Source organism: Chinchilla lanigera, unplaced genomic scaffold (genome assembly GCF_000276665.1).
Source record: "Chinchilla lanigera isolate Chin_1 unplaced genomic scaffold, ChiLan1.0 scaffold00108, whole genome shotgun sequence".
NCBI lineage: Eukaryota > Metazoa > Chordata > Mammalia > Rodentia > Chinchillidae > Chinchilla > Chinchilla lanigera.
In genome coordinates this window covers 668,780-696,517 of record NW_004955509.1, presented here as the reverse complement: position 1 = coordinate 696,517, position 27,738 = coordinate 668,780, and the positions used below count along the sequence as shown (strand labels likewise).

The 27,738-nt window shown below is 33.6% G+C and overlaps 1 protein-coding gene across 2 annotated transcripts in view; it reads left to right on the top strand.

Annotated features, from left to right (window-relative positions):
* Positions 1 to 27,738, top strand: part of Rps6ka3 (ribosomal protein S6 kinase, 90kDa, polypeptide 3) — a 101,419-nt gene that overhangs the window by 5,316 nt on the left and 68,365 nt on the right. For both annotated transcript variants that reach the window (XM_005407812.2, XM_005407817.2), the window contains exon 2: positions 24,606 to 24,662. In XM_005407812.2, coding sequence (XP_005407869.1) covers positions 24,621 to 24,662 — 42 coding nt within the window. In that variant the 5' untranslated portion in view covers positions 24,606 to 24,620. The remainder of the gene's footprint in view (positions 1 to 24,605; positions 24,663 to 27,738) is intronic.

Here is a 27,738-nt window from a genome sequence, read left to right as displayed (position 1 = left end):
GGGAGAAAATATATCCATTTAGAACATAACAGTCATTTAATACATTTGGCCTGGTATAAGCAACTACATTAATTACTTGTAATTATTGCTTATCTCCTTTAAATTTATAAGGAATTTTGTGAGGTAATTTGGACTAATGTCAAAGTGTTAAAGACCATAAGCCTTGAAGCCATAAAGACTTGTATTTGATAACATTATGCAAATTATTTAATGTCTCTATAAGTCTGTCAAATAAGGATAAAAATAATGTCTACCTCATACAGTTGTGAGAAATAAAATGATAATATATAGAAGACACTTGTTCAATACATAATACATGGTTCAAATGTTTAATAAATAATAATTATAATGAATCATCTTCCTTACAGAACTGAGAGACAGGTGTGGTGGTGCACACCTGTAATCCCAGCACTTGGGAGGCTGAGGCAGGAGGATTGCCACAAGTTTGAGGCCAGCCTGGGCTACATAGTGAGTTCAAGGCCAGCCTGAACTACAGAGTGAGACCGTGTCACAAAAAAAGGAAGAAAGAATAATTTTTTCAGAATTTCAAAATCAAGCAGAAAAATTAAAATGATTTATTTATTTAAACAGAATCATTGTACAATCAGAATATAATTGTAAGGGTGAGGTGAACAGAAATCTCTGGAGTCTTGTCCTTTTTGTCATTTTTTTATTGTTGCTTTCCAAAATACTGTCATTAAAGGAGAAAAACAGATAAAAACATTGTGAAGAATAAGGAAAAAGGAAGAAAAGTGTTCCCATTTTAACACTGATCAAATTGAAAGGTGTCTCATAGTTTATTTAGTAAGTTTTTAGTAAGTAGTTTGATTATATTTAGGTTTTTTCATAGTTTAGTAGGCATTTTTCTTAGCAATATGTAAATAATAGTATATATTACACGTGATGATGTCTTATGATTGAAATATGGTATATCCTATATACCTCTTGAAGATAATGTGTCCTTGTGAAGGGATAAGTCAGTATATGGCATCAGTATGTAGAATTTAAATTTCCTTTCTGAAACATACCAAAGCAAACTATCCACTTCTTTTTATATTTTAGGGTCAGTCAATTCTGTTAATTTCATTTTTAGAGAATTAAATGTAGCACATGTCTCTTCCCATTACTAGAAATACATTTGTTTGAGTTATTTGAATATGCCATGAATAACTGGATTTTCCTGTCTAGAAATGTAATTCTTTGGATTTTGTCTGTTATATGGTATTAGTACCTAAGAAATTTTAAATACTACCGTTTTTTTCAAACGGAGAAATCTTTGGAGATGTGATGATAAAAGGTGTATCATGCCCCCTCCAAAAATCTAGGAACCATGACATAGTAAAGTAAATTTGGGAAATGTGGAGTTAAAACAATTTGTAACCAATGTCTTTGCTGAATAACTTCTTAGAACTTTTATGATGGTGCTGTAAACAATGAATCTGCAGAACAGATACAACCCATGGCACTTGAGAACTGATGTCAGAATTCCTTTTTCATGAACCACCTATTAAGGTCTCAGAGGACACAGTGCTTTGCAAAGCACAATTTTGAAAAGTTCAATAACTATAGTAAGCTGATGCATTGCCTGGAAATGGGCTGTTATGTTTAATTGACTGTATCAAAGCTTTTTCTTTAACTGTCAAGAATTTTCATTTCATTTTGAATTGAAATTTTTCTAAATTGCACAGTTATTTTTCAAGTTAATAGTGAACTAACATTTAAAGACAATACTTGAAATAAAAGTTTATAACAATTTAAATGTTTTGATTGAATTTTCTGATAATTATTATTCATAATCTACTTTAGTATCAACCTAATTGACTGTACTACATGGCTCTTACATTGACTTGATCTGTAACTTATGTCTAATATTCATAGGTTTTAAAAAGTTTTTTATTACATACCACTTAATGCAATTACTAGAGAATAGTGAAACCATTTATTTTAACTTAATCTTTTAAACAAAAGTTACAGCTTACCAAATAATGGAAAATAATGTTCTCTTTTCCTAGCTTGCCCATTATGTACATACATTTCTGGGATCAGGAGTATTTGCCAGGCCTATTATCTAATAATCAATGGTGATTTTGTGTTTTGATATACTGTAACAGAATGGCTCAGTTACTGGCATTACGTACTCTGTATATTTACCTTCCTTTCTTGAAAATGTCAGCTAGAAAGTAAAATATGAGAGAATTAAAAACAGGCAGCTAGCTATAAGGTGGAAAGCTGACCTACTGTCCCACTTGTACCCAAGTCTAAATTGTGAATCCATTTTTGTTCTCATGAAATAGTGCTAGTTACCTAAATGTGAGGTATCCTACGCTTAGGTGCAAATTCTGACGCACTTTTAGATTTGTCATTCTTCTGTAGTATAAATAGAACTATAGTCATGGTAAGTTAAATAGAATTTTCCATCTTAACTAATATATCCAGTCTCTTACTTACTTCAAAAACTAGTTATCATTTGTCTGTCATATAAATTGATATAATGTTACATATGATATTGGTCAAATCTGACCTGCTCATGGACTGTGAAATCCTTTTGTCCACAAAACTTTTGTTATAGGAAACTTGGTATTTCAGTTCTTCACATTTAAAAACAGAGGCATCTACCTGAAAACCCTTTAAAGTAATAAAGATGTACTTTTTAAAAAAAAAAAAATTCTACAGTGGCATTATTCAGTGTAGTAGTCATTAGCCATGTATGGCTATTACATATTTGAAATGTGTGACCGATTGACTGAAATTTTTTTGTTTTTTTTTGTGATATTAGGAATCAAACCAAGAGCCTCACGCATGCTAGGCAAGTGCTCTACCACTGAACTACTTCTCAGGCTCTGAATTTTGTAGTTTAATTTTATAATTTAAATTAAATAGTCACCAGGGGCATTTGGCTACTGTAGTGAACATTATAGTGTGCTAGGTTATAGAATTTGTGCAAATTGAATCTTTTTCCCATACTAATGCTTTTTTACAAATCTTTGTTATTTGTATTTTAAAATGAACAGGTTAAATAAAAATGTTTTTGATATGCTTCTTCAAATTGTGTTTAATCAGATTTGTTTTATCTGTTTTGTATCCTGAAGACTTTGATAAACCAACCCTCTCAAATAGTACATACCCCACAAATCATTCTGCTCTTTCTACAACTTTATTAGTTTTACAGTGACATTCCTTGAAGTTATGACACCAAAGCATTGTGGAAATATACCTATCAAAAATGTAATTTTAAGTTTCCTTTTGTGAACTCAGTTTGTGGAATAATGTCTCCATAGAAAAATACATAATTATCTTCTGTGTTATTGGATGAAAAACATACTTTAAAGTAAATTTTTTGAGCCAGGTGTGGTGGAGCACACCTGTAATCCCAGCACTCGGGAGGCTGAGGCAGGAGGATCGTTGTGAGTTCGAGACCAGCCTAGACTACAAAGTGAGCTCAAGGCCAGCCTGAACTGCATAGCGAGACCCTGTCTCAAAAAGACAAAAAAAAGTAAATTTTTTATGCATCTTGGAAGGAACATAAAAATGTTTTTAAATTTTTTATCATAGAGTTTTAGAACTGAGAACAACTGAGCCCTACCCCATTCATATATTAAAATATTTGAGGCCTGGGTCAGGAAGGCCTGTTCCTGGACATTTGTTGAGAAAGTCAGGGCTAGGGTATGAAACACATTGCATTTTACTAAAATTTATTTTTCTTTCATATATATATGTATACATATATATACATATATATATAACTTTCATTACTTTATCAGAGCTATCTTAAATATAAAATTTGAGTTACAATTTGTAAAAGTTTACCATTTTTTTCTCTACTGTTTGTTAATTTTAACTCCTTATGTGCTAGATTAGAGTACTCAAGTCCAAAATGGAGTAGTAGCATTGCCTTAGCTTTACATAATTCGTAAACCTGGAAAATACACTCGATTCTTTGTTTACAAAAACAGCTTCATGGGCTGGGGATGTGGCTCAGTGATAGAGTTCTTGCCTTGCATGCACAAGGCCCTGGGTTTGATCCCTAGCAACACACACACACACGCGCGCACACACACTTCAGAATAGTCCTACCTACAAACAGATGGTGGGGAGTATTTCTAGATCACTGCTCTTTCCCAAGTGAAGATAAAAGGAAACTCATATTTACTGAATTCTTTTGATTAGACAGAGTGTATCAACTTGAGTAAGGTAGACATAATTATCCTCATCTTACAAGTGAAGAAGCTGAAGCCTAGAGAGGGCTCTTGGTTTCTCAGCTAGTAGATGAAGGAGCAAAGATTCAAACCCAAGCCTCCCAGATTGCAACTTCCATTGACTTACCACCAGACTGCCCTGCTGGAATTAAAAACAACATCTTGATGAATGACTCAGTCTAGATGAAATCTGCTGCAGGGGAGAAAGGATTCAGGTGTTTTGCATGAATAGCTATTTTTGTGGTAACTTAGAGGATAATGGCCTAAAAACATAAGTGCCTTTTCATACATATGTAGCAGAAAGCCCTCCTCTCACCAAGGGGATCTACAGAGAAAATGTGATCCTGGCATGAAGTAGTACTGCTGTTGGTAATAGAGGCAATATTTAAGTTGTTAGTAGATAGCAGAGTTAGTAAAATTGATGTTACTCTAAATACAGAGTGAGTTAAATAGGCTTTTGTAAGCTGGCCTGGGAACAACCATTTGACATATGGGAAAATGCTTTGAGATTTCTAAAAAGCTATCTTACAAATGAAACAAAATGTCTTATATTTGAAGCAAAAACACGGTATTTGGGAAAGAGGAACTACCTAGACATTACTTAAGTAATGTCTTTGCAGAAGCCCTAGGTGTATGCTTGAGTAAATGTGCTCTGTTCTTTGCCATATTAAATAATTGTCTATTTATTTTTGCATCTTTTCAGAAAAATCTGTTTGACGTTCCCTCAGAATGCCAGAAAATAGGACCTGGCTCAATTCAAAAAAGTTAATAATTATTTTGATGTATTATAAGGAAAGGAAGTGTAACAGTTATATAGTCATTAGTTTTTTTCTTTAAACTTTTAAATTATTAGATCAAATAATCCTAAATAATTTTAGTTACAACTTATATACAATATTTGCCCTTGTGAAAGTGTGCCATTCATTGGTTTTTAATATAGTCACAGAATTGTGAAGAACCATTACTAATTTTAGAACATGTTCATTGTCCCAAGAAGAAGTTCCATACTCATTAGCCATCATTCCCCTTTTCTCCCTTCATCCAGCCTCGGCAACCACTAATCTTTCTGTCTCTCTAGATTTGCCTATTCTGAACATTTCATATTAATGGAATCCTATAATTTGTGGCCTCTGTGTCTGATATCTTTTACTTACCATGCTTTCAAGATTCACTCATGTTATAACTTATCCGTACTTCATTCTTTTATGGCTAATAATGTTCTGTTGTGTGACTGTACCACATTTTGTTTATCCATTCATCAGCTGATAAGAGTTTGATTTGTTTCTACTTTTGAGTTATGAGTAATGCTGATATGAACATTTAAGTACAAGTTTTTGTGTGGATATGTTTTCAATTCTATTGTGTACTAGGAATGAAATTGCAGTTATATGATCAGTCTGAATTTAACATTTTGAAGAACTGCTAAACTATTTTCTAATTCACCTGTACCATTTACATTCCCACCAGCAAGGTATGATAGAGTTCCAGTTTCTCTACATTCTTTCCAACATATGTTATCTTTTTCTATTACAGCCATCTTAATGTGTATGAAATGTTATCTCTTTGTTTTGATTTCCATTTCCCTAATGACTAATGATGTTAAGGACCTCATTCTATGCTTATTGTCCACTTGTAAACATAATTTTTGTGGTTACTTTGTTACTGATTTGGGGATTTAAGCAGAATTTTACTTTAGTGGGATGTAGGTATTTCTGATTTGTGTTATATATGTATTCTCGAAAATTTAGTGTCAATATATACTTTTAATTGGTTTGTGTCATTTTTAGGTGTGACAAATACAAAGCTTTTTCTGAAGCAATGTGTGTTCTAACTGGATTCAGTAAGCCTTAGGTTTATGAAAGTGCCTCGAGATACCTCATTACCTGGGGTAATCCTTACATCAGTCAGCGGAGTTCCTAGAGAAACACAACATGGATTTAAAGATTAGTTTGGGAAAGATAGAAAAACCACACATTAAGACAGTGATAGAGTCTTCTCTGTCTCTTTTTCCCAGATTTAATGTTGTTTCATAATTCACAGTAAGAAAATGTTAATATAATGTAAATAAAGCACCGTCAGTCTTGTTATACCTTTCCAAGTATGATTTTTTTCTGTAAAGCAAAAGTACAGAATTAACTGAAAAGGAGTCAAAACAAAAGGTGTCAAATGTCTTAAATATGATAACAGATATAAATGAATTCTTCTCAAGAAGCCATCTCAATAAAAATGAGATATATAGTGTTTTATTTGAGAAAGTAAAAGTCCAAACCAAGCAAAACCCTGTTTGCCGCCTTCAAGTTCCTGCTGCCTATTGGTATGACTCAGTAGGGTAGCTTCTCACAATGGATGTTGGTGTCATTAGGGAGGTTATTTTAAAAAAATATAGACAAGTTGAAAATAAGATTGCCTTGGATTAATAAAAGGAAGAACTCCAAAATAAATTTTAAAATGATATTCCTCCTGACTCTTCTAGTATGTATAATATTATATTAGTAAATAGAATTCTTTCCTTTGGAATATTGCAATCTAAAATTACTATGGTAGACAAGCAGTGGAATGGCATAAAACAAGCTAGTCAGGAATAATATAAACAGATGTAATTGAATCTTTAGGCGACGTTGTAATCCACAAAAAGTTTCCCATATTGAATTTTTAAATATAATATGGAAAACTACAAAATAAATATCATCTTCACTATAAAAATCACTTGGAGGAGACTTCTGGTACTGCCAAGATGGAGGAACCTTATTCCTCCTAGATCCTCCCCTTTCCAACTAAAACATTTTACATATGACACTATACAAACACAGGGACATTCTAATGGTGAAGGGTGCAGACTGCCTCTGGACCTTGGAACTCAGAGTGAGTTTTCTGGGTTTTCTTATTGACTCCCATGTGTTCTAGACAGAGTGCTACAAAAGCACCATCAGTCATCCAAAAGAAGAAAACCTCCAAGAAAACCCTGTTCTCTCTAGCCAAACAGATGGGGAAAGGCTAGCCTAACACGACTAAATTTTTTTGGCAGTACCTACCCTACTCTAGCCAACCATCAGCAGAAAAATCCCACTCTTCTCTAAGGAAAGAAATAACAGTGCTCTGATCTCCCAAACCGGTGGTGTTAGCTCCAGAGAACAGGAACCTAATCACCTGTTGCTGGTCTAGCAAAAGCAGGCAGCACTTTGGTTCCCTCTGCTGGGTGGTTTAGGCATTCTGGAAAGGAAGCTGACCTCTCACTGCCCCACCTTATGTAATCTTCCCCATGTTACTGTCGACAAGGTCCAGCAGCAAATTGAGCCCCCAACCCAGAAGTATTGAGACTTTACAAGGTGGTCTGAAGCAGGCTAGTCCACACTAATTCTCTACCCTCACCCAGTATCAATAAGGCAGAACAAGGTGGTTTGAGGTGGGATACTCAACACTGCTTCCTATACCTAATGACATTAGTGGGTCCCAGTGGTGAGATGAGCCTCTACTTCCATCTGTCAGCTGGTGAGTGGCAGGACTCTTTGGCACTCCACTTCCCCCTCACTTCTCCCCTGTTTGCTAGCTGGGCTCTTTAGGGAGCTGAGCTTTTGATTCTGTACTGCAGCAACAGGGAAGTATGAGTCAGCCCCTTGCTTGTCATCAGTGGGGCCCAGCAAGAGCTGAACTAACCCCTGCTAAGAAGCAACAAAGTGATGCAGGTTGAAGATCCACTTTCACTGAGACCAAGAGTGAAGCTGAACTTCCATCTTACCTATTCTGCAACGAAACATAATGAGTCACTGCTCCACTTTTGTCTAAGTGAGGTTGGTGGAGCCTAGAAAGAAGCTGAACATACACACTCACCCTGCCCTCATGCTACACCTCAACCAGAGGACTTCCTCCCAAAAAAAGATTAAATAGGAGCCAACTAAATGTCCATTAGACAGTCAAAATCACTTACACAAAGAACCAGTAAAATAACATGAGTGAGAAAACACAACAGACATCAACACTGTGATGATTTAGATATTGGAAATTATCTGACCAGGTTTTTGAAGGAGCTGATCTAAAACAGCAAAAGCAGCAAAAAAAGATTCAGTGATCAACCAAAAATATACTTTGTGATAGGAAGGAAATAGACACTATAAAGAACAACCAAATAAAATTTTAGACCTGAAAACTACAGTAACTGAAATAAGCTGACTATATTGGCTCAATAGAATATAGATAACTGGGAAGGAAATGTAATGCTAAAAATACAGCAATAGAAATTACCCAATCTGAACAACAGTGAAAAATGAGACTGAAAAAAATGAACAGAGCTTCAAGAGCTGGGAGAACATTAAAAAAAGACTTAACACATGTCATCAGAGTACCAGAAAAAGAAGAAATTTAATGGCTCAAATTCCTTCAAATTAAAAAAAAAAAAGACATAATCCTACAGATTTCAGAGGCTGAGTGAACCCCACACAAGATAAACCCAAATTAACTCCCCTCCAGATGTATTACAATCAAACTTTTAGAAGTAAAGAGTTGTTGTTTAGTAGGTATAGAGTTTCATTTTTGCAAGATGAGTTCTGGAGTTTGGTCATACAACAGTGAATATACTTAACTCTAATTGAAATGTATACTTAAAAAGGGGTTAAGACAGTGAAACTTACTTACATCTTTCAACAATTAAAAATTTAACTCAAACTTCTTAAATTAAAGACAATCTTTAAAGCAGCTAATGAAAAGTGAGCTTTTCCTATAGAGAATGATTCACATGACAGCAAATTTCTCATCAGAATCTACGGAAGCACATCACTTTGCAAGCTCTGAAAGAAAAGAACTGTCAACTCAGAATTTGTTGCCTACTGAAAATAACCTTCAGGAATGCTGATAAAATCAAAGCAGTCTTAGGTAAAGGAAAACTAAGAATTTGTCAGTAGCAGACCCTGAAAGAATTGACTGAGGTAGTTTTTCAAACAGAAAGGAAATTATAAAGGACAGAAACTGGAAACATCTGGAATAAAGAGATTCTTTGAATTCTACCACCTCCAGAAAATAAGAAGGAACACTTCAAAACTCATTTTGGGAAGCCAGTATTACCTTGATACCAAAACCCAAAGACACTATAGAAACTACAGCCCAGTAGCCCTCAAGACCATAAATAATCCCCAACAGAATATTAGCTGAGTAAATACGACAAAGTTTTATTGCAAGAATATAAGACTGTTCCAGTATTCAAAAACCATTCAAGGTGGTCTAGCATATTAAAAGGCTAAAGAAAAAAATCACATTATATTAATGTAGAAAATGCATTTGGTTAAACAATCATGATAAAGACTCAGAAAACTGGGAATAGAGGGGGAGTTTTCTCAGCTTAATAAAAAATGGCCAAAACCCCACCGCTAAGATCATAATGGTGAAAAACAATGCTTTCCCTTTAAGATCAGGAGTAAGGCAAAAATGTTCACTTGCACAACTGCTATTCAGCATACCCTGTAAGTTCTTACCGGCGTAACAAAAAAAGGAAATAAAAGGCATATGGATTTAAAAGGAAGAAATAAAACTGCCCCTGTTTTCAGGTACTCCATAGTCTCCCATGAAAATCCCAGGGAATCTACAAAAATCTATAGCTATAATGAGTTCAACAAGATTGTGAAATACAAGATCAACCAACATATAAGCAAACTATATATGTACTACAAACAAATGTGTAGAAACTGAAACAACATGGTGTCATTTATATTCGCTTTGAATACTTAGGTATGTATCCAACAAAATGTGTATAGGACTTGTATGCTGAAAATTAAAAAATATTGATGAGAGAATAGTTTAAATGGGGACATGTATCATATTTATAGATTGGAAGACTCAGCATAGTGAAGATGTTAATCCTCCCCAAATTCATTTATTGGTTTAACATAAGCTTATTCCAGAAGAACCCAAAAACAGATCCATACATGTATGGCCAACTGATTGTTGTCAAAATTGTGAAAACAGTTTTATGAAAGGATAGAGAGCCTTTTTTAACAGCGGTGAATGGAACAACTGCACATCCATAAGTAAAGCAATGAACTTCAACCCAAACCTCACACCTTATGTAAAAATTCAAAAATCGTGGATTTAAATAAAAAATGTAAAACTAGAAATCTTTTAGAATTTAGCCATAGGAAAAGTCTTTGGGACCATGGGCTAAGCAGAGAGTTCTTAGACATGATGCCAGAAGCTCAGTGCAAAAAAGAAAGTATTTTTGAATTTCATCAAAAATCTGTAACTTTCTTTATGAAAAAGACCCTGTGAAGAGAATGAAAAGAAAACCTACAGATTATGTTTACAAACATATCTGCTACCATATATAAAGAACTCTCAAAATTTCACAGGAACAAGGACAAGTAATCCAGTTAAAAAATGGACAAGAGAGATACATAGACACTTTGCCAGAATATAGAGGTAGCCAATAAGCCTATGAAAAGATATTTAACATGGTAATTAACTAAACACATACTTACTGTGTAATAGATCAGTTGCATTCCTGATGACTTCCCCAATAGCTGTGTATGAAACTTACATTCATACATAAGTTTGAAAACTTACATTCACATAGTTTGTACATAAATGTTCAGTTTTACTATAATATCCAAAAATTAAAAACCAAAAATCCTTTAATGAATAGATGATTAAACTTCCTGTGGCTCTTCCACCCCATAGACTACTACTTAGCAACTAAAAAGGAATAAATTGTCAATACACAAAACAGCTTAGGTGAATCTCGAGGAAATAATGCTGAGTGGGAAAAAGGTTGCATACTGTATGATTTATTTATGTAACAACCAAATTACACAAGTGAAGAAGAGATTAGTGGTTGCCAGGGATTAGGAAGAGGGGAGAGGTAAAGTAATAAAGGAGCAACATAAGGGACCCTTGTGGTAAACTGGTCAGTATTTTTACTGTGGTAGTAGATACAGGATACAGATTACACAGCTATAATATAAAATGCCATAGAGCATGCACATGTACATGCATACTTCTAAAGCCACTGAAATTTGAATAAGGCCGTGCATTGTACCAGTATCAACTTCCTGGTTTTGACAGGAAGTTATGTAAAATATTACCACACGGTAAACTAGATTAAGAGTATATGGCGTCTCTCCTTTTTGCATCCTTGTATCACTCTCATCATTTCTACATTTCTAAATAGAAGGTAAGGAAAAAGTAAAACAAAAAAATGTAAATATCTTTTTTAAAAAAACTTCTAATAATTGTCATCATAAGAATAACATGGTGTGTCCTTAACATTAAAATGGCATCTCAAACTAGTAGCCAGCATCCTGCCTAAGGAGGACGTATTATAGGCAGCTTCATTTAAGACTGTTATTTTCATCTCTATTTTAAAAGAAAAAAACTGCATAGATGATACAATCATCTACTTAGATAATCTAAGGAAATCCACTAAAAAGATCTGTTAAAACTAATGATAGTCTAGTAAAGTACTACTATGCAAAATGTACAGTATTCAGAAATCAGTAAATAGCTTTCCTGTTTACTGAGCATAGCCATTTAGAAATTATAATGGTAAAAAGATCTCATTCAAAATAGTAATAAAAAGATTGAATGTCTGAAAATAAACACAACAAGCAAAGAATATGATCTAAATGAAGAAATTATAGAATTGTATTAAAGAAGAATTTGAGAAAAATTGACAGAGAAGCTATCGTTCTTTAAGTTATTCTCAGTACATTAGAGATTTATTTTCTTTAAATATTGAGCAAATGTTCAATGAGTGCACTCAGGTTTTTAGGGTTTTAAAATTTGGGGTTTCTAAATTATTTTGCAGCTTATCTGAACAGTTAAAACTAACAGTTTTTAGTAGAATGCTCATAGTAGTGCTTGTGCTTAATAAATAAGAAGCTAGAATTAATCATGGGAGTATAATTAGAAACTGTATTTGTGGTTATCTTTTCAGAAATAAGTCTTGGTGGCTTTGGCGACAGATGTTCTTGCCTAGGGTGATTTTTAAACATATATGTATATATGTTTTAATTATGGTCAGTAGTTTGGATTGTTTCTTCATTTGTAAATCCACCTCACATTTTGTCTAATAATTTATGTTGAGATATAGTTTATATTATACAAATTCTTTTAAATAGGCTCCAAGTTTTTGTGTATGTGGGTATGTCTCACTATCTCATTCCACATTCATATAAGCTATTAATACCGTCTTCTTCTTATACAGAAGAATGTAAAACTATAAGTTTATTTTAAGTGATTGTTAAGTTATTATTGATAACGTGTATTGAGTTTAGTTCAGCAGAGATTTAAGTATAACTTGTTTTACAGATGAAGAAACATGTCCAGATAATTTTGCAGTAGTCTCAGCAAAATAAAAGCCTGGCCTTTTTATTGTTGGCACATTATCTGTGTTTACATTCATCTTGGGGAGCTGATACCTGTTCATATAGTATTTTCAATTCCCCTTTCTCAGATCCCTTTCCCATTTTCACAAAGTCTACCTCCCTGTTTCCTGCTATATCTCTTTTAGTCTTTAAATTATTTGTATTTGGGGTTTTTTATATAAATTATGTGATATTTATCCTTATGTCTGATTTATTTTACTTAGCATCAAGAGCCATCCAGTTTCCTACAGTGCCTCAAATTTATCCTCCCTTATGGTGACTGAATAGTACTCCATTGTGAATATATGCTGCATTTTCTTTATGCATTCATCTGTTAATGGGCATAAGGCCACTTCCATAATTTAGCTATTGTGAATTGTGCAAGAACCTGGACTTTGAAACTAGCATGATAGTATACCTGTTTTGTATAGGAGAGCTTCATTAAGCCTCTGCAAACCAGGAAGAAAAAATTATTATGTTTGTTCATAAAACTCCTGATTTAGCCAACCCAATTAATGCAGAGATTACACAGTACTCAGATTGTTTGCCCTAGAAATGAAAGTGGACCCTTTAGGGCAAAGCTACTACTCAAAATCCCTTCAAATATTAGTATTTGTCATTTCTCGTGGCGAGATGAGCAGAAGGAAAGAAAAGCTGTCACTGAACACTCAGCATGGCTAGGCGTAATGAATTTACCATTACCTTTGGCATGACTAGTACCCAGATTTTATGGCCTAGAAAACTGAGATTCATGTTAAATCATTTGCCCAAAGTCATACCTATAATAAAGGGCAAAGCCAAATTTGGAAACTTGGTATGTTGGGCTCCAAAACCCATGATCTTCCTACTATGCTATGCTTTCCCATGCCTGTCTAATCGTAAGACTCATCTAAGGTATCTGTTTAAAGGCCAGGTGATGTACTTTTTTGCGGGGCGGTGCTGGGGTTTGAACCCAAGATCTCACTGCACAAATGCTAAGCAAGTGCTCTTGTACTGAGCTATATCTCCGTCCCCAAGTATGTGTCTCCAGCAGGAATCTTAAGTAATTCTGATCATCAGGAAGCCTTGGGAAATACGACCATTTTGTACTGAAAGGTAGGGTTTGAAGGTTTGAGGGAGGCAGGAATAGGATTAGGAATGGATACAGGAGTTTTTAAAAAGTTGAAACTTTACTAGTTTTCTCTACTAGTAAAATAAGAATCGTGTAAGATTAGATTGTGGAAATTGCAAAATTAAGTTAGATTATGTAATCCATATAGACAAACAGTATTTTCATTATTGTTTGCATGACAACATTTGTGTGAGTTCCTGGCATTACCTTTGTTTACGCTGGGGAAGAGATATACTACTAATGGGTATAGGTAAAACTATTTTAAATGCAGACAGAAAAAGAATTAGAAATATAGAAATTGCCTGAATATAAAGTCAGTATTTCCTCAATTATTTTGATTTTTTTTAACCAGGAATCGAACTCAGAACCTTGCACTTGCCAGGCAGGTGCTTGTGCCACTGAGCTATATCCCCGGCCCCCTCAATTGTTAAAAACTCCACAAAATCTGGAATAACCTTAATATAAAATTTTAATTCTTTTTTTTTTTCAGTACCGGGAATCGAACTCAGGACCTTGCACTTGCCAGGCAGGCATTCATGCTGCTGAGCTATATCCCCGGCTAAAATTTTAATTCTTAAAGTCAAGGTTTATAAAATTTTTAAGCTGAGAAAGCTCTCCAGTAGCCACATGTTTTATAGATGAAAAAAACCACAACTCAGAGAGGCTTAAAGGCTTGCTCACACTTAGTAGCAGACTCAAATCCATGCTGGGTAAGTTTCCATAGAACTCTTACGGATTATAGAGAAGTATCAGGAAAAAGGTGACTTATCCAAAGTCACTCAGGTTTTTGGAAATAAATTTAGTGGTGAATCATGTTTACCTTACATGCCCTACTTTTTTATCTACTTTTTTCTTTTTTTCATTACCCTGTTGAGAGTGAATATATTTAAAGGAATTCTTTTTAGAAGATTGTATGATTTGAAAAATTATGTGTGATCAATGATATGTTAGAAAAATGAACCATAAACTTCTTGTTAAAATGTATTTACCAAATAGACACGTGCAGAACACTTTTTCTTACAGAACTCTAATTTTCTCCACTTTTGTCACAAAATTTTATTTTACGAAGAAATAAATTAGCATGCCTAGATGCCTGTACAATACATGAATTCTAATAGTAATATAACAGCATTTCTGTCCAAGTAAAGATAGTAAGAGCTTTGGATTCGGAGTTCAGTTCAGTTATTTTATCTGCAAATTTAATGGCTTTGTAATCTTGAACAAATTATTAACTCTCAAACTTTTTTTCTTCTCTGCTATACAGAACAGCATACCTCATGGTTTGTTAATGATTAATTACAATTGAGAGAATATATGTAGCAGGGCTAGCTAGCACTATTATTTGAACAAAATAGGTAGTGAGTAACTGATATTGTTTTTATTTCCTTGACCCAGTAGTTATTTAGAAGAATATTAATTTCTCAGTGAGTACTTTCTCAGTGAGTACTTTGTTTCCTTATTAGTTTTTTTGCATGATCATAAAATATGATCTGTATGATTCCTGCTTTTAAGAATTTTAGATTACTTTATGGCCTTTAGCATGGTAAGTTTTTATAACTTCATAAATACTTGAAAAGAGCCCCTGGTATTTTTACATTATAAAATTCAATATCTACCTATCCTAATATAAATTATTTCAAATACTTTTTCCTTATTTTGTTCGTTATGTTAGTTGATATTAGTTACTAAAATTTTCTCATCCACATTGTTTCCATTTATTTCGTGTCATGGCCTCAGAGCATCTGCTTTTATGTTTTGTAGTTTGTTTAGCCTCTGGTTAAATGTTCAGTATTATTATGCGTTTACTATTTTTGATGACTTTGTTTTTAAAAAATAGCACATGCTAATTGTACAATGTTTTACAGAAACATCTGTATTCTTACTATGAAATATCATTTATCAAAAGGTTTTTATGCAACTAAGAATAAAATTTTTAGATTCAGATTTGGATTTGAACATGGGCTCTCCTTGTTAACCTTGGGTAAGACATTAGACTTTTTCAGTTATTCAGCAAATATTTATTACACCTGCTGTGTGCCAGGAATTTTGCTGGGGGCTGGGAATATAGTACTTAAGAACATTGGCATACCAGTCTTGAATTAATTTGCTCATTTGTAAATTGATGCCTCACGAAGTTGTTAGAAGCAGCAAAGATAATTAATAGTGCTTAGCATTTGTTTGGTGAATAAGAACTCAATAAATGAAAGTAGTATACATTAGTATGTGTATTCGATGCTAATTATATCTTTTGTCCAAATAGAATGACCTTTTAAGTCAGCATAAGGTTTTTACTTTACATTTTATTTTTGGCATTAATGTTATAACACTTTTCTTTTTCTTTATACTTTGTATCCTTCAACTTTGTGTTTGGCTTTCTTTTTCAAGCAGTAAATAATTATTTTTATTGTGTAAGTTTATAATTGTGAAACATTTCAGACACATACTAGAGTAGTGAACGTGGTGTAATAAACTGCCATGTTGCCAGGTATGGAGGCACACACCTGTAATCTCAGCACTCAGGCAGCTGAAGCAGGTGGATGGCTGGGAATTCAAGGCCAGCCTGGGCTACATAGTGAGTTCAAGACCAACCTGAACTGCATAATGAGACCCTGTCTCAAATATAAACAAACAAACAAACAAATGAACACTCACATTCCCATAACCCAACCTCAAGGATGATCAATTCATCATTTCATTTCTATTTGTCCTCCCCATTCCACCCATTCCCCCTGTACACACAACCTTCCTTCCCCTAGTTCTAGTGGATTATTTTGAAGTTAAACCTAGGCATGTCAATTTAGTCATAAATATTTGTGTTTATATTTCTCAAAAGATACTTTAAAAAAAAACTGCCTTACCTTTATCACTTATAAAAATGTCAGTAATTATGTAATAGCATCAAATACCTAGTAAATCACTTTAGAAACCAATTTTTACATTTCTTATTATTTTGGAATGATTTCTGCCATTTCATAATTTAGTATTCTTTTCCGTGTGGGTTTTTTTTCCTTCTGCCATGTGGATGTTTTTGTTTGAAGAGGTTGTAAAATATAGAAGAAAGAATTACGGAGCTGGAAAAACCTGGGTTTGAATCCTGCTTCTGCCATTCACTAATTAACTTTGCTAAGCATTGGTTTCCTCAACTGTAAAGTAGGGGTAATTGTACTTAACCTCATCTTAGAGTTGAATATGATACCTGCATAAGTACTGTTAATAGTATCTGCCACTTACTGTTTTTTTAGTGATATGGATTGTAATAAGCATCTATTCTTGATTATTGTGTGGTTTTTTAAATATTCTAAAATTAATTAGATAATCACTAAAAATAGTGGTTGTTAAATATTCTTTTTAGGAAAGATAGAGGACATAGAATCTTTGCTTCTCCCACTGCCTCTTTATTTTAAGTCCACATTAATTTAGCCTGAGATTGTATATCTTACCTTTTAACTTTCTAAGGTGCATTTCCTTTTACATTGTTTATATGTCAGTTATTTACACTTCATCACTGACCCTTTTTACTTTAGTGGAATTAATTATTTTCAGTTATTTCTAGATATTAACTTGGTGTCAGTATACTCACTAGTTCTTCTCTGTGTCAGTATTCTTGAGTTCTTTGTAAAGTTCTCTTTAATGTACCTTTGAACAATTTATTTTAAAAGATATTACCAGGATTGTGAGATTTTGTAAAATTTTGATGATCTAAGAATGATCTCCTGTGATCTTTGTACATGAAAAACTAGGGTGAGGTGTAAAATTCCCAGATCTTAACTTTTCTCTTTCAATTCTCTATAGGTCATTACTTCATTATCTTCTGGCATTTTATTGTTGCAGAGGAGAAATCTGAGGTCAATCTGATTTTAGTTCCTTTGAAATAACCTATTTTTTTCTGCTTGTATGCTTGTAGGATTATATCTTTATCCTTGAAATTTAAAAACATTTGCCAGGACATGTCTTGGTGTTGATGATCTCTGTTGAACCTTCTCAGTCTCCAGTCTCAGGTATTTTTTTCCAGAACTAGAAAGTTTTCTTATACTTTTGACTGATTAAACTGCTCTGTTCTTTTTTTTTACCCTTTAGGAACATCTGATGTTCATAGATTATTTCTATGTCTGTCTTCCATAGTTTTTTATCTCTTCCTTTTTTTTTTTCATTTACTCAAGTTTGTCCTCTGTGGCATGGATTCTGTTTTCTGCAGTGTCAGTTCTAATACTTGCTGTTCACAATACAGACTTAATTTTGGCTACTGTGTTTTCATTTCCTTATTCTTATCTCAACATGTCTTATTTCATAAGCAGAATTCCTTTTAGGGGTACACGTCAAAAAACATGAGGTGGATTCAGGCCTAAAACTTACTTTCTGAGGCCACAACCACAGGACCAGAAAAAAAAATAAGTAAATAAATAAATAAAAGCTTCTGGAAGGGTCCTCATAAACTTAAAAATGTAGATGTAAACAGAGGTCATTCCTGTCCTAATAGAAAATAGAACAATCTTGGGTACTAACAGGTCTTTGGTAGTTAGAGGTATAGCAGAACAACTAGTCATAAGGGCACCGTAACTAGAAATAAACTGATTTTTCTAATTACATTTATTGGTTTTTCTTTACAAAAATAATACATAATAAATACATATAATTTTAAGAAAATCCTATGACCCAGGTAACTACTGATATGATTTTATATGTTTTTCCCGATACATGCACCCATGTTGGGAGGGAAGGTGCAAAATTGGGGTCATACAGTTTTGTATCCCTTTTAATTTAATATATTGGAAACCTTTTTGCATCATTAATTTTCTTTGAGGCCCTGATTTAACCATTGCATAGTATTCCTACATATGAATAGATGTGTTATGATTTAATTAACCAGTCCCCTGTTGGTCATTTAGATTGTTTTCTATTTTTCAGTATAATGAGTATGATGAATATCACTGTACATAAGTCTTTATGCACATCTCTGATATTTCCTTAGGATAAATGAGGAGCTGATTCTTAATCCTGTCACATTGGTAAGGATTATATACATTCCTTATTAAGAATATAAAATGCTTGTTTCTTATTGTTTCAATGTGATTGCATAGAAGATTCTTTGGATTCTGAACAATGTGATGGTATCTTAACCAAAGATGGAGAGAGGTCTCTGATGCCTCATCCTCAACACCTTTATGATGGAACTCCTGCTGCATAAGCTTTGGGCAGGAAAACCCCTGCTGGTATCAGGGAGTTTGAAAGGCATACTACTTGGGGAAACTTGAGAATGGTTTTAAAAAAGTGTGATCCTTGCTTATTCCTACAAGCTGGGTCTCCATATTAATACTCTATGGCTCTGGACCCTTTCCTTTTCTCCTTCCTTCTATTTCAGGCTGTTCCCTGTGAGAAATCCTTTTCTCCCAATGTTCCTATGTACATTTCATTGCTAGGTAAGAAAATGTCAGTGGTTGATATGTTCTGTAGAGGTCAAGATGAAATTTTAATCAATCACAGATCAGTTTTTAGTCCTAGTGCACTTGTAGATGATAATCTCCTACTGGACTTGGAGAAATTTTTAAATTCATATTTTGTTTAGAGGTATCAGAAAACAGCCTGTGAATGTGCATTGTTATGCCATTACAACAAAACAATCTGCTTAATAAGGTTGCTTAAGTGAAATTTTTCTAATGAAAAAAAGTCTTATTTCTAACACATCAGCTAAATAGCTGGGGCTACAACAGCATTTCCCTTGTATTACTTGGGAAATTGTATAGGTCCTTAAGCCGTGATTCAGAATTGCTGATTGAATTGTTCTTCCTCTCAACCTAGAAGATGATATCAAGTGATAATTTTATGCAACACTGAAAGTTGTTTTGAAAACAATTCCTGCTGAATCTCAAGCGAACAGTCTCTTTTATCTGATTTGTTCTGATGAGACCCATATTGTAAGTTGTTCCAAATTGTGACTTACATATATCAGGCTCACAAAGTAGAGCATAGAGCATGATTAGCATTTCCTAACCTTTTTCAGTATTTCACATCATATTTGCATATGTATAATCTGCCAAGCTCCATGGTTTTTGGGGTTGGCAGGCATTATGGTGGGATGAGAGAGGATAAATACATTTGCCTTACTTTTAAACTATTTTTGTCCGTATTCGTTCTTTAGCCACGTTGTATAGAAATTTAGCACACATGAGTGCTCTCTTTCACCCTGCAGAGAATTGGCTGTAGTAAGTGATAAAATAGGTATCTCTCCTGTACTTCTTTATTGCATCATATCTTTCAAAGCTATCTGTGGAATGTGACTATTACACAGTCAACTGGGGCAAAAGAGGAGCAGTAGCATTTACTGTATATCTACTGCCCTTGGTGGAACATCCTAATTACACCATGCCTGTGAGATAAACAATATATGCATTTTATGAATAAGGAAACAGGCTCAAAATGTCAAGTAACTTACCCAAGCTTAGGTAACTGCACCAATAAGTAACAGAGCTGTGTTTTAAACTTAGTACTGGCCAATTAGCTTCAAAACACTTTTTCCTATTTGTTTTCTTACAATTAGAGAAATATACTTTCTTGTTTAATAGGTAGTATTCCTTGATCTTTGGAAACTATGCAGAGTACAATGTTGAATCAAACTAATGATCCATGTAACCTCGAATCTCTAATCAAAACCAAGGGTAATTTTTCAAAGGGAAAACTTAAACTTCTTAACTGCAGAAGTAGCTTAATGTTCATTTCTAATAGATAACATTTAAATCCTTTGATGAAACAATATAAAGAATTTATTGAAAAAAGAGTGGGTTTTGGTAAAAAAAAAGCTTTATGAAGTTTCTCTGGTATATAACATGGGCTTTCATATTTCCGTACTTTTTTGTTTTTCTTGTTTTTATTTTTGTTCTTGTTTTTTAGGAGATAGGGTCTTGCCATGTTCCCCAAACTGATCTTGAACTCAGCAGTCTCCTACCTCAGCCTCCTCAGTAGCTAACACTATCGCCATGTGCCTCTCTGCCCACCTACTTTAAAAATTAGGTTGTTCAAAATTTTAAATCTTTGCTAAACCCAAAGAGGTGGTAGGGTGGCTGGGGATTTAGCTTAGTGGCGCAGTGCCTGCCTGGCAGGTGCAAGGTCGTGAGTTCAATTCCTGGTATCAGAAAAACAAAACAAAACAAACAAAAAAAAAATTTAAAAAAGAGGAGTTAGGTATTTTTGCAAACTGCAGAGAATAGCATACCTTTTAAATCATGTTTCACATGATTTTTTCTTAGATTGCTTTTATGTACTGTTAATTAGGTGAGTAGTTGAGAAAAGAAGGTATATTGTAAAATTTGTAAATGACATAAAGCTGAAAACTGTGAAGAAGCTGATTGATGGATTTCAAATCCAGTCTATGGAAACTATAGCAATGGATCAGGACTAGAAGATGAATCAAAACTTTAAGGCTTTACTCCTGGATCTAAATATAATAACAGGTACAGTATAGGGAAAGCATGCGGGACTTAGTTGTAATATAAGTAAATAAGAAGGATTTCAATCAACGGAAAGCTTGATATGAGTCAACAATGTGCTGTGCACATACCAAAAGTAATGCAGATGTATGTGAACTGCATTAGTATTTTTATTATCTAGGACAGGGGAGCCAAAATGTCCTTTACTCTGCATTGGTCTGCAGGGGTGGAAATATTAGTTAATTGCATGTAATTCTATGTACTGCTCTTCAAGATGAATCAGAATGTGCTCAGAAGGGTATATGGCAAGGAAACTTATCCACCTCAAGTTACCTAGAAAAGACCAGACTCAGGGTGATTTATGGTGATAGATAATTTATTTCCTGTGACGTTGTAGATAGCCTACAGGCAAGTTAGTCTTCATTTATTTCCAATCTTTTTAAGGGGAATTTGTGGCTGAGGAAGTGAACAATTTTTTCTAGCAGGCAGGGCTTTTTCTGAGATAAGCAGTAGGTTGCTTGGTGAACCTTCATTCTTGTCCTGATAGTGATCATGTATAGGCAACAACAGAGTAGAAAGAATTCAAATATATGATGTGGAGTTGGAACAGAAGATTTTTGAGATTCTGTACCAATCATAATTTTTTTAAATTCTAAGGCCAAAAGAACTTAATGGAATATTATTTTATCTTCATAAATCTGGCTCACCTTGATAATAGTAATTTCCATTGGTACAGCTCTTTACAGTTTATAATGTGCTTTCTTATGAGTTATCTCAGTTTTGAGCCAAATAACCCTTTGGGTACATAGGGCAAGTATTCCCATTTTGAACACATAAAATAATAGAGAAAGTATGAATTACCCCAATTTATAAAACTTGTAAGTGACAGACCTATGGCTCTACCTCTGGTCACCCATTTCAAGTTCAGTGCAGGTTTTACTGTACTAGGTTGCTTTAAAAATAAGTTGTAAGTTATGATACTTGTTTTGCATACATGGAAAATTGCAAGGAACAGATGGTTCTCAAATTTTATTCCCATAGATAATATAAGTGTAGCTTAAGTTAGACAAGAGTTCTAAAAGCCAAATAATGGGGAGTTATTGAGCAGATCTGTGTTATAGAAATGTAACTGCTTATCATTAATGAAAAAAACGTAGTCTAGGCTACTAGGTGAATGATTGTGCTGTTCACTACATGGCAAATACAGGAGAAGTAGCAAGTTGGTGGGCCACAGGTTAGGTAATTGGATTTTAGACATAATCAAAATAACACTGAGTATCAGGTACTGTGCTTACAGTTGTGTCATTTATTTCTTTTAGTCTTCACAAAAACGCTCTGAAGATAAGTGATTTTAAATCCTCATTTTCCATATAAATAAACCTTAGTCTTAATAACCTATCAGGGCTTTATAATTAGCAAAGGAAGAACAGGATTTTGAACCTACAAGTTTTGACTTCAAAGCCAGTATTCTTCATAGCTAATATAAGGTTTCTTTGGGGTGTTTTGATAATCAGTAGTCAGTGGAATAAATGTTTGTAGCTTTTAGGAAAAAGTAGGGTCCTGAAGATAGTTGGGTGTCCTTACCATAAAAGTAGGCAATATGTAACCTATGAAAATTGTAGGAAGATAAAAAATTCATACCTACTCTCCCCCTTTACCTGCGTTTGGGCACCATTTTTGTGCTTTGTAGTATATTGTATAGACATTCCCTAACCTAGGAACATCCTTTGGGAGTGGGTGAAAATGAAAGATGACCTTTGTATAGGGCAGTACACCTTCTAGGATAAGAGCCATGTTTTATTTACCTTTTATCTCCAGATTAGCACCTAGAACAGCATGATGGAATGAATGGATGGATGGATGGATGGATGGATGGATGGATGGATAAATGAATGAATGCATGAATAGTAAATAGGGATGGAAAGAGGAGGGAGAGGAATTCAAATTCAGAGAAGCTGCCTCATATAATGTATTGGGTGATGGGTGTCCTGCCTTTTACTTTGTTTATAATACTCCAAAGATGGTTAGCTTAGACCCTTCTACATTTGTTGAAGTAAAAGTACTCAAAGAGCTACTCCTTGTATCCAGTGAGGGAATGAGAGAAAACTCTCTGTATTCCTGAATTCTTTTTTTTTGACTACACATATAATACATATTCATTGTACGCACATTAGAATATTCCAGTAAGAAAAAACAAAATTTAAATTGTCTAAAATTCTACTACCCAGAGATACCCACTGTTAACATTTTGGTGTATATCCTTCCAGAGTTTTTCCCATACAAATATATACATTTAGACATGTATATATTTGTTTAAAATGGGACCATTACAATCCATATTGTTTTGTAAACTGCTTTTTCACTTATTAAATGTGACTGTCTTTCCATGTCAATAAACTTACATCTTTATCATCATTTTTAATGATCACATAGTATTCCATTATATGGATGTACCGTAGTATATTTAACTAGTTCTCTATCATTAGGACTTTAGGTTTCCACTTTGGTGTTCTTCTTAGAAAAAAAAAAAATGGTGAGCATTTTTGTTGTACGCTTGTCCATTTTTTTTAAAAAAAAAAAAAGGATAGATGGGACATTTGAAAATTTTGTGGTTTGTTAATAGACTCAGATTGCCTTTCTAAAAGGTTGTGCTGATTTATACCTTTTCCAGCAGTAAAACCAGAGTGCTTTTTTTGTCATGCCCACATTAGCACTGAGTGTTATTTTTTGGTAAACCATTACCAATTTGAGAGGCAAAAGCTATCTTTGGGTTAAATGCATTTCTGTAATTGGTACTAAGGCTGAACTCTTATTGCTCATTTCTGTTGAGGTGCATTTTTTTCTTACAGGTTTGCAAAGCAAAGCTCTTTATGTATCAAGAATACCAACCCTTTGTCATATGTTGCTTTATTTTTTGTAATTAGTTCGTCTTTTATCTTTTTTGTGTCTGGTAGAAGTTTTAAACTTCTGGATTCAAATGTCATTTTTTCTTTATGATTTCTACCCTCCTTACCCCATGATTATTATTTATCTGTATTCTAATATTTATATAATTTATTTTTGGCATTTGAATGTTTTATCCATCTGGAATTTACTTTGCTATAAGAGATTGAGCTTAATTTTCTCTGAAATAATTAATCAGTTTCTCTGATTAATTATTAAAAGAGTTGAGTTTAGAATGTGTTTTGCCATACAAAATGTTGTAAATGATGTTTGTTGAGGATTAACTAAGACCACTTGTAATGCATTTAACTAAAATAAACTCAAGAGCTCACCTGGAAAGGTAATCATCATTTCTTACATTATTTCCATGCAAAAATGTTTTATAGTTTCAAATAACTAACTTGCAGATGAACTTTTGAAGCACAACCTATTGCAATTTTGAAACTGCATTCTTAGATTGTAGTTTTGCTTCATTAGAGCCCTTTAGAAGTGAAAATATTCCTGAATGACATTTTTTTTTTGTCTGCCTTCATTTAACTTTGATGTGATATGTGTTTGGGTAACTTTTTATTTGCTGTGCTTTTCACAGAATGGACAGCAAATTATGGATGAACCTATGGGAGAGGAAGAGATTAATCCACAAACTGTAAGTAAAATATTGTATCACAAAGTAAAGACAAATCAGATACCGTAAAATTATTATTTTTAAATTGAGCAATCAGTTTATAGTATTTTTTTCTTTTTTTTTCAGTTTATAGTATTAAGAATGTATTGATACTTTCACATTAATAATTCTTATAGTATTAAGAATGTATTGATACTTTCACATTAATTTTTTTTTTTTTTTTTGGTTTTTCTCCGGTACCGGGAACCAAACTCACGACCTTGCGCTTGCCAGGCAGGCGCTTTTGCCGCTGAGCTAAATCCCCAGCCCCCTTTCACATTAATTTTACCAAAATATATTCTTGAATATGTTAGAGACCTTTCTCAAAACTATTTGATAATACTGATTTTAGGAGAATGACAAAGCAAGTTGCTTTGTATTGTTGAAGGTTTTCATTAGTGTGTTATAGCTTGTATTTTTTAAGAAAGTCAACTGACTATAAATTTATTAAACACAAAAAATATATGAAGATCCTACTTTATAGAAATACTAATATTTAGAATGTAGACATTGACCATTTTCTCATTTTGTTGTTGTGATAGTTCACTCCTGAATCTCTACTAGACCAATACCTGGCACACAAGAGATACTCATTGTATATTACATAAGCGAAGTAATAAATTGTTACCCTCACAAGATATCCATTGTCATCAGCTTAGCTATAATCTCGTTATTCTATACGTAGGATAATTATTATATATGTTTATAAAATACATGTTCTGCAGTTTGCCTTTTTCACTCAATGTCTTATACATTTTTATATATAGATAAAAATATATGTACTATAGATCTCTTTGTAAAATGTGTACGCAGTAATGTTTTATTAATATCCTATATTTAATGTAATTTCCCCCTATTTGTGAATTTACGTTTTAGTAGAATGTAGTCTTAGAAAAGGATGTGTTGGAATAAAAGGTATGAATGAACATTGAGCATTAAACATTGCAGTCTCAGTAGACATTACCAAATTGCCTTGCAGAAGTTTCAATGTATGAGACTACCATTTGACTATTTCCTACTCAGCACTGGACAGTTTTTTTTTGGCGGGGGGGCGGGTACCAGGAATCAAATTCAGAACCTTGCACTTGCCAGGCGGGTGCTTGTGCCGCTAAGCTATATCCCCAGCAATGCTAGCACTAGACATTATAAGAAAAAAAATCTTTTTTGGTACTGGGAATCAAACTCATGACCTAGCACTTGCCAGGGAGCCGCTGTGTTGCTGAGCTATATCCCTAGCTATAAGAAAATACTGAGCTACTCTAAATAAGTATTACTTTCTCATTTTAATTTGCAAATCATTTGATTATTAGTGAGGTTAAGTATCCACATATTATTGGCTTTTGTATTCTATGTTCTGTCCAGTTTTCTTTTGGGTTGCATCTTTTCTCATTATTTTATAGAATCTTTGAATATATTCTGGATATTAACTCCATGTCTATTATATATCTTATGAATATGTTATCCTTGTCTCAAATGCTGAATTTTTTTCTCTTTCATTTTATGTATATAGAAATTTTTATTTTTAAATAACTGTATCTGGCTTCTTGGTTTCATGCTTTGATTAGAATGTCCTAACCTGCTCCAAGGTTACAAACTATTTATTGTCTTAAATTTTCACCTGTTTTTTTAAGTTTTTCTTGTTATTTGTTTGTTGCTATGATTTTTTCTTTTTGCGTTTTTATTTTGCATCTGTGCTTCAGTTGGAATTTTAGTATCTGGTATGAGGTAGAAATCTAACTCTCCTTTCCAAATACATAGCCTGTTGTCCTAACCCCTGTTTATTGAGTAAATGAAATCTATTCTTTCCCCATTCAATTGAGATACCTCTCTTATCATATTTAAAATTACCTTCTATTCCCTATAAAAGTTTCCTAGGACTCATAACAAATTACCACAGCCTACATGGCTTCAAACAAAAGAAATTTATTCACTCAATGTTTTGGAAGTCAGTAGTATGAAATCAGCATTTCTTTTTTTTTTTTTTTGGTTTTTTTCCGGTACCGGGAACCGAACTTACGACCTTGCGCTTGCCAGGCAAGGCGCTTTTTGCCGCTGAGCTAAATCCCCAGCCCCTGAAATCAGCATTTCAACAGGGCCATGCTCTCTCACTTCTAGGAGAGGATCCTTCTTTGCCTATTTCAGCTTCTAAATATTTCAATTGTATGTATTTTTCAATTACTGTAACTTTATTATATGTTTTTAAATGTAGCAAGATAAACCTTCCCACCTTTTTACTTATAAAAATTGTAATTTTATGGCACTTAATTCTTCAGATAAATTTAACAATTAATGTCAGTTATCCTCTGAAAATTATACTGGAACGTCCATCATAATTACACTAAATTTACAGATTAACATTAAAAATTATTTTGATAATAATGTCTTTATATTCAGAAATATTCAATTATTCTGATATTCTATTATGTATGTTATCAAAATTGCATGGTTTCTTATATATAGTTATTCTACATTTCTTATTGAGATAACTCCTTGCCACTCTGGGAGGCTGAGACCAGAGGATTGTAATTTCAATGCAGCCTGGGCAATTAAGTGACTTAGTGAAACCCGTCTCAAAATAAAAATAAAAAATAAAAAGCACTGGAAATACAGTATTTTCCCGAAATCAAATAAATTGTCATGAATATTATGTCCATTATAGAAGAATGAGGGCTTATTCCTCTTCTGCTTCAAATTCCCCCAAAAGTTTTGTGCTTTCTTTAAATAAAGTCTGAATTCTACAGCATGACCTACTGGGCCCTGCATGATAAGGCTTTGTATACTTCTCTCCACATCTTTTCTGGTCACACACTTTTGCCCTCTACTGAAAGTCTACTCAGATGCGTCAGCTTCTCTTTAGCTTCCGGGCTTTCAGAGGTGATGTTTCCTCCCCCATAATCCTTTTCCCTTACTGCTCCCCTCCATTTTTAATCCCTAAGCATCCTTCAGGTCTAAGTTTAGGTAACATTTCAACTGACACATCTTCCTAATACACAACTATACTTCTACATTGACTTAAGTGTTTTCCTTTCTACTGCCAGAGCCGCCTAATGGCAGCACT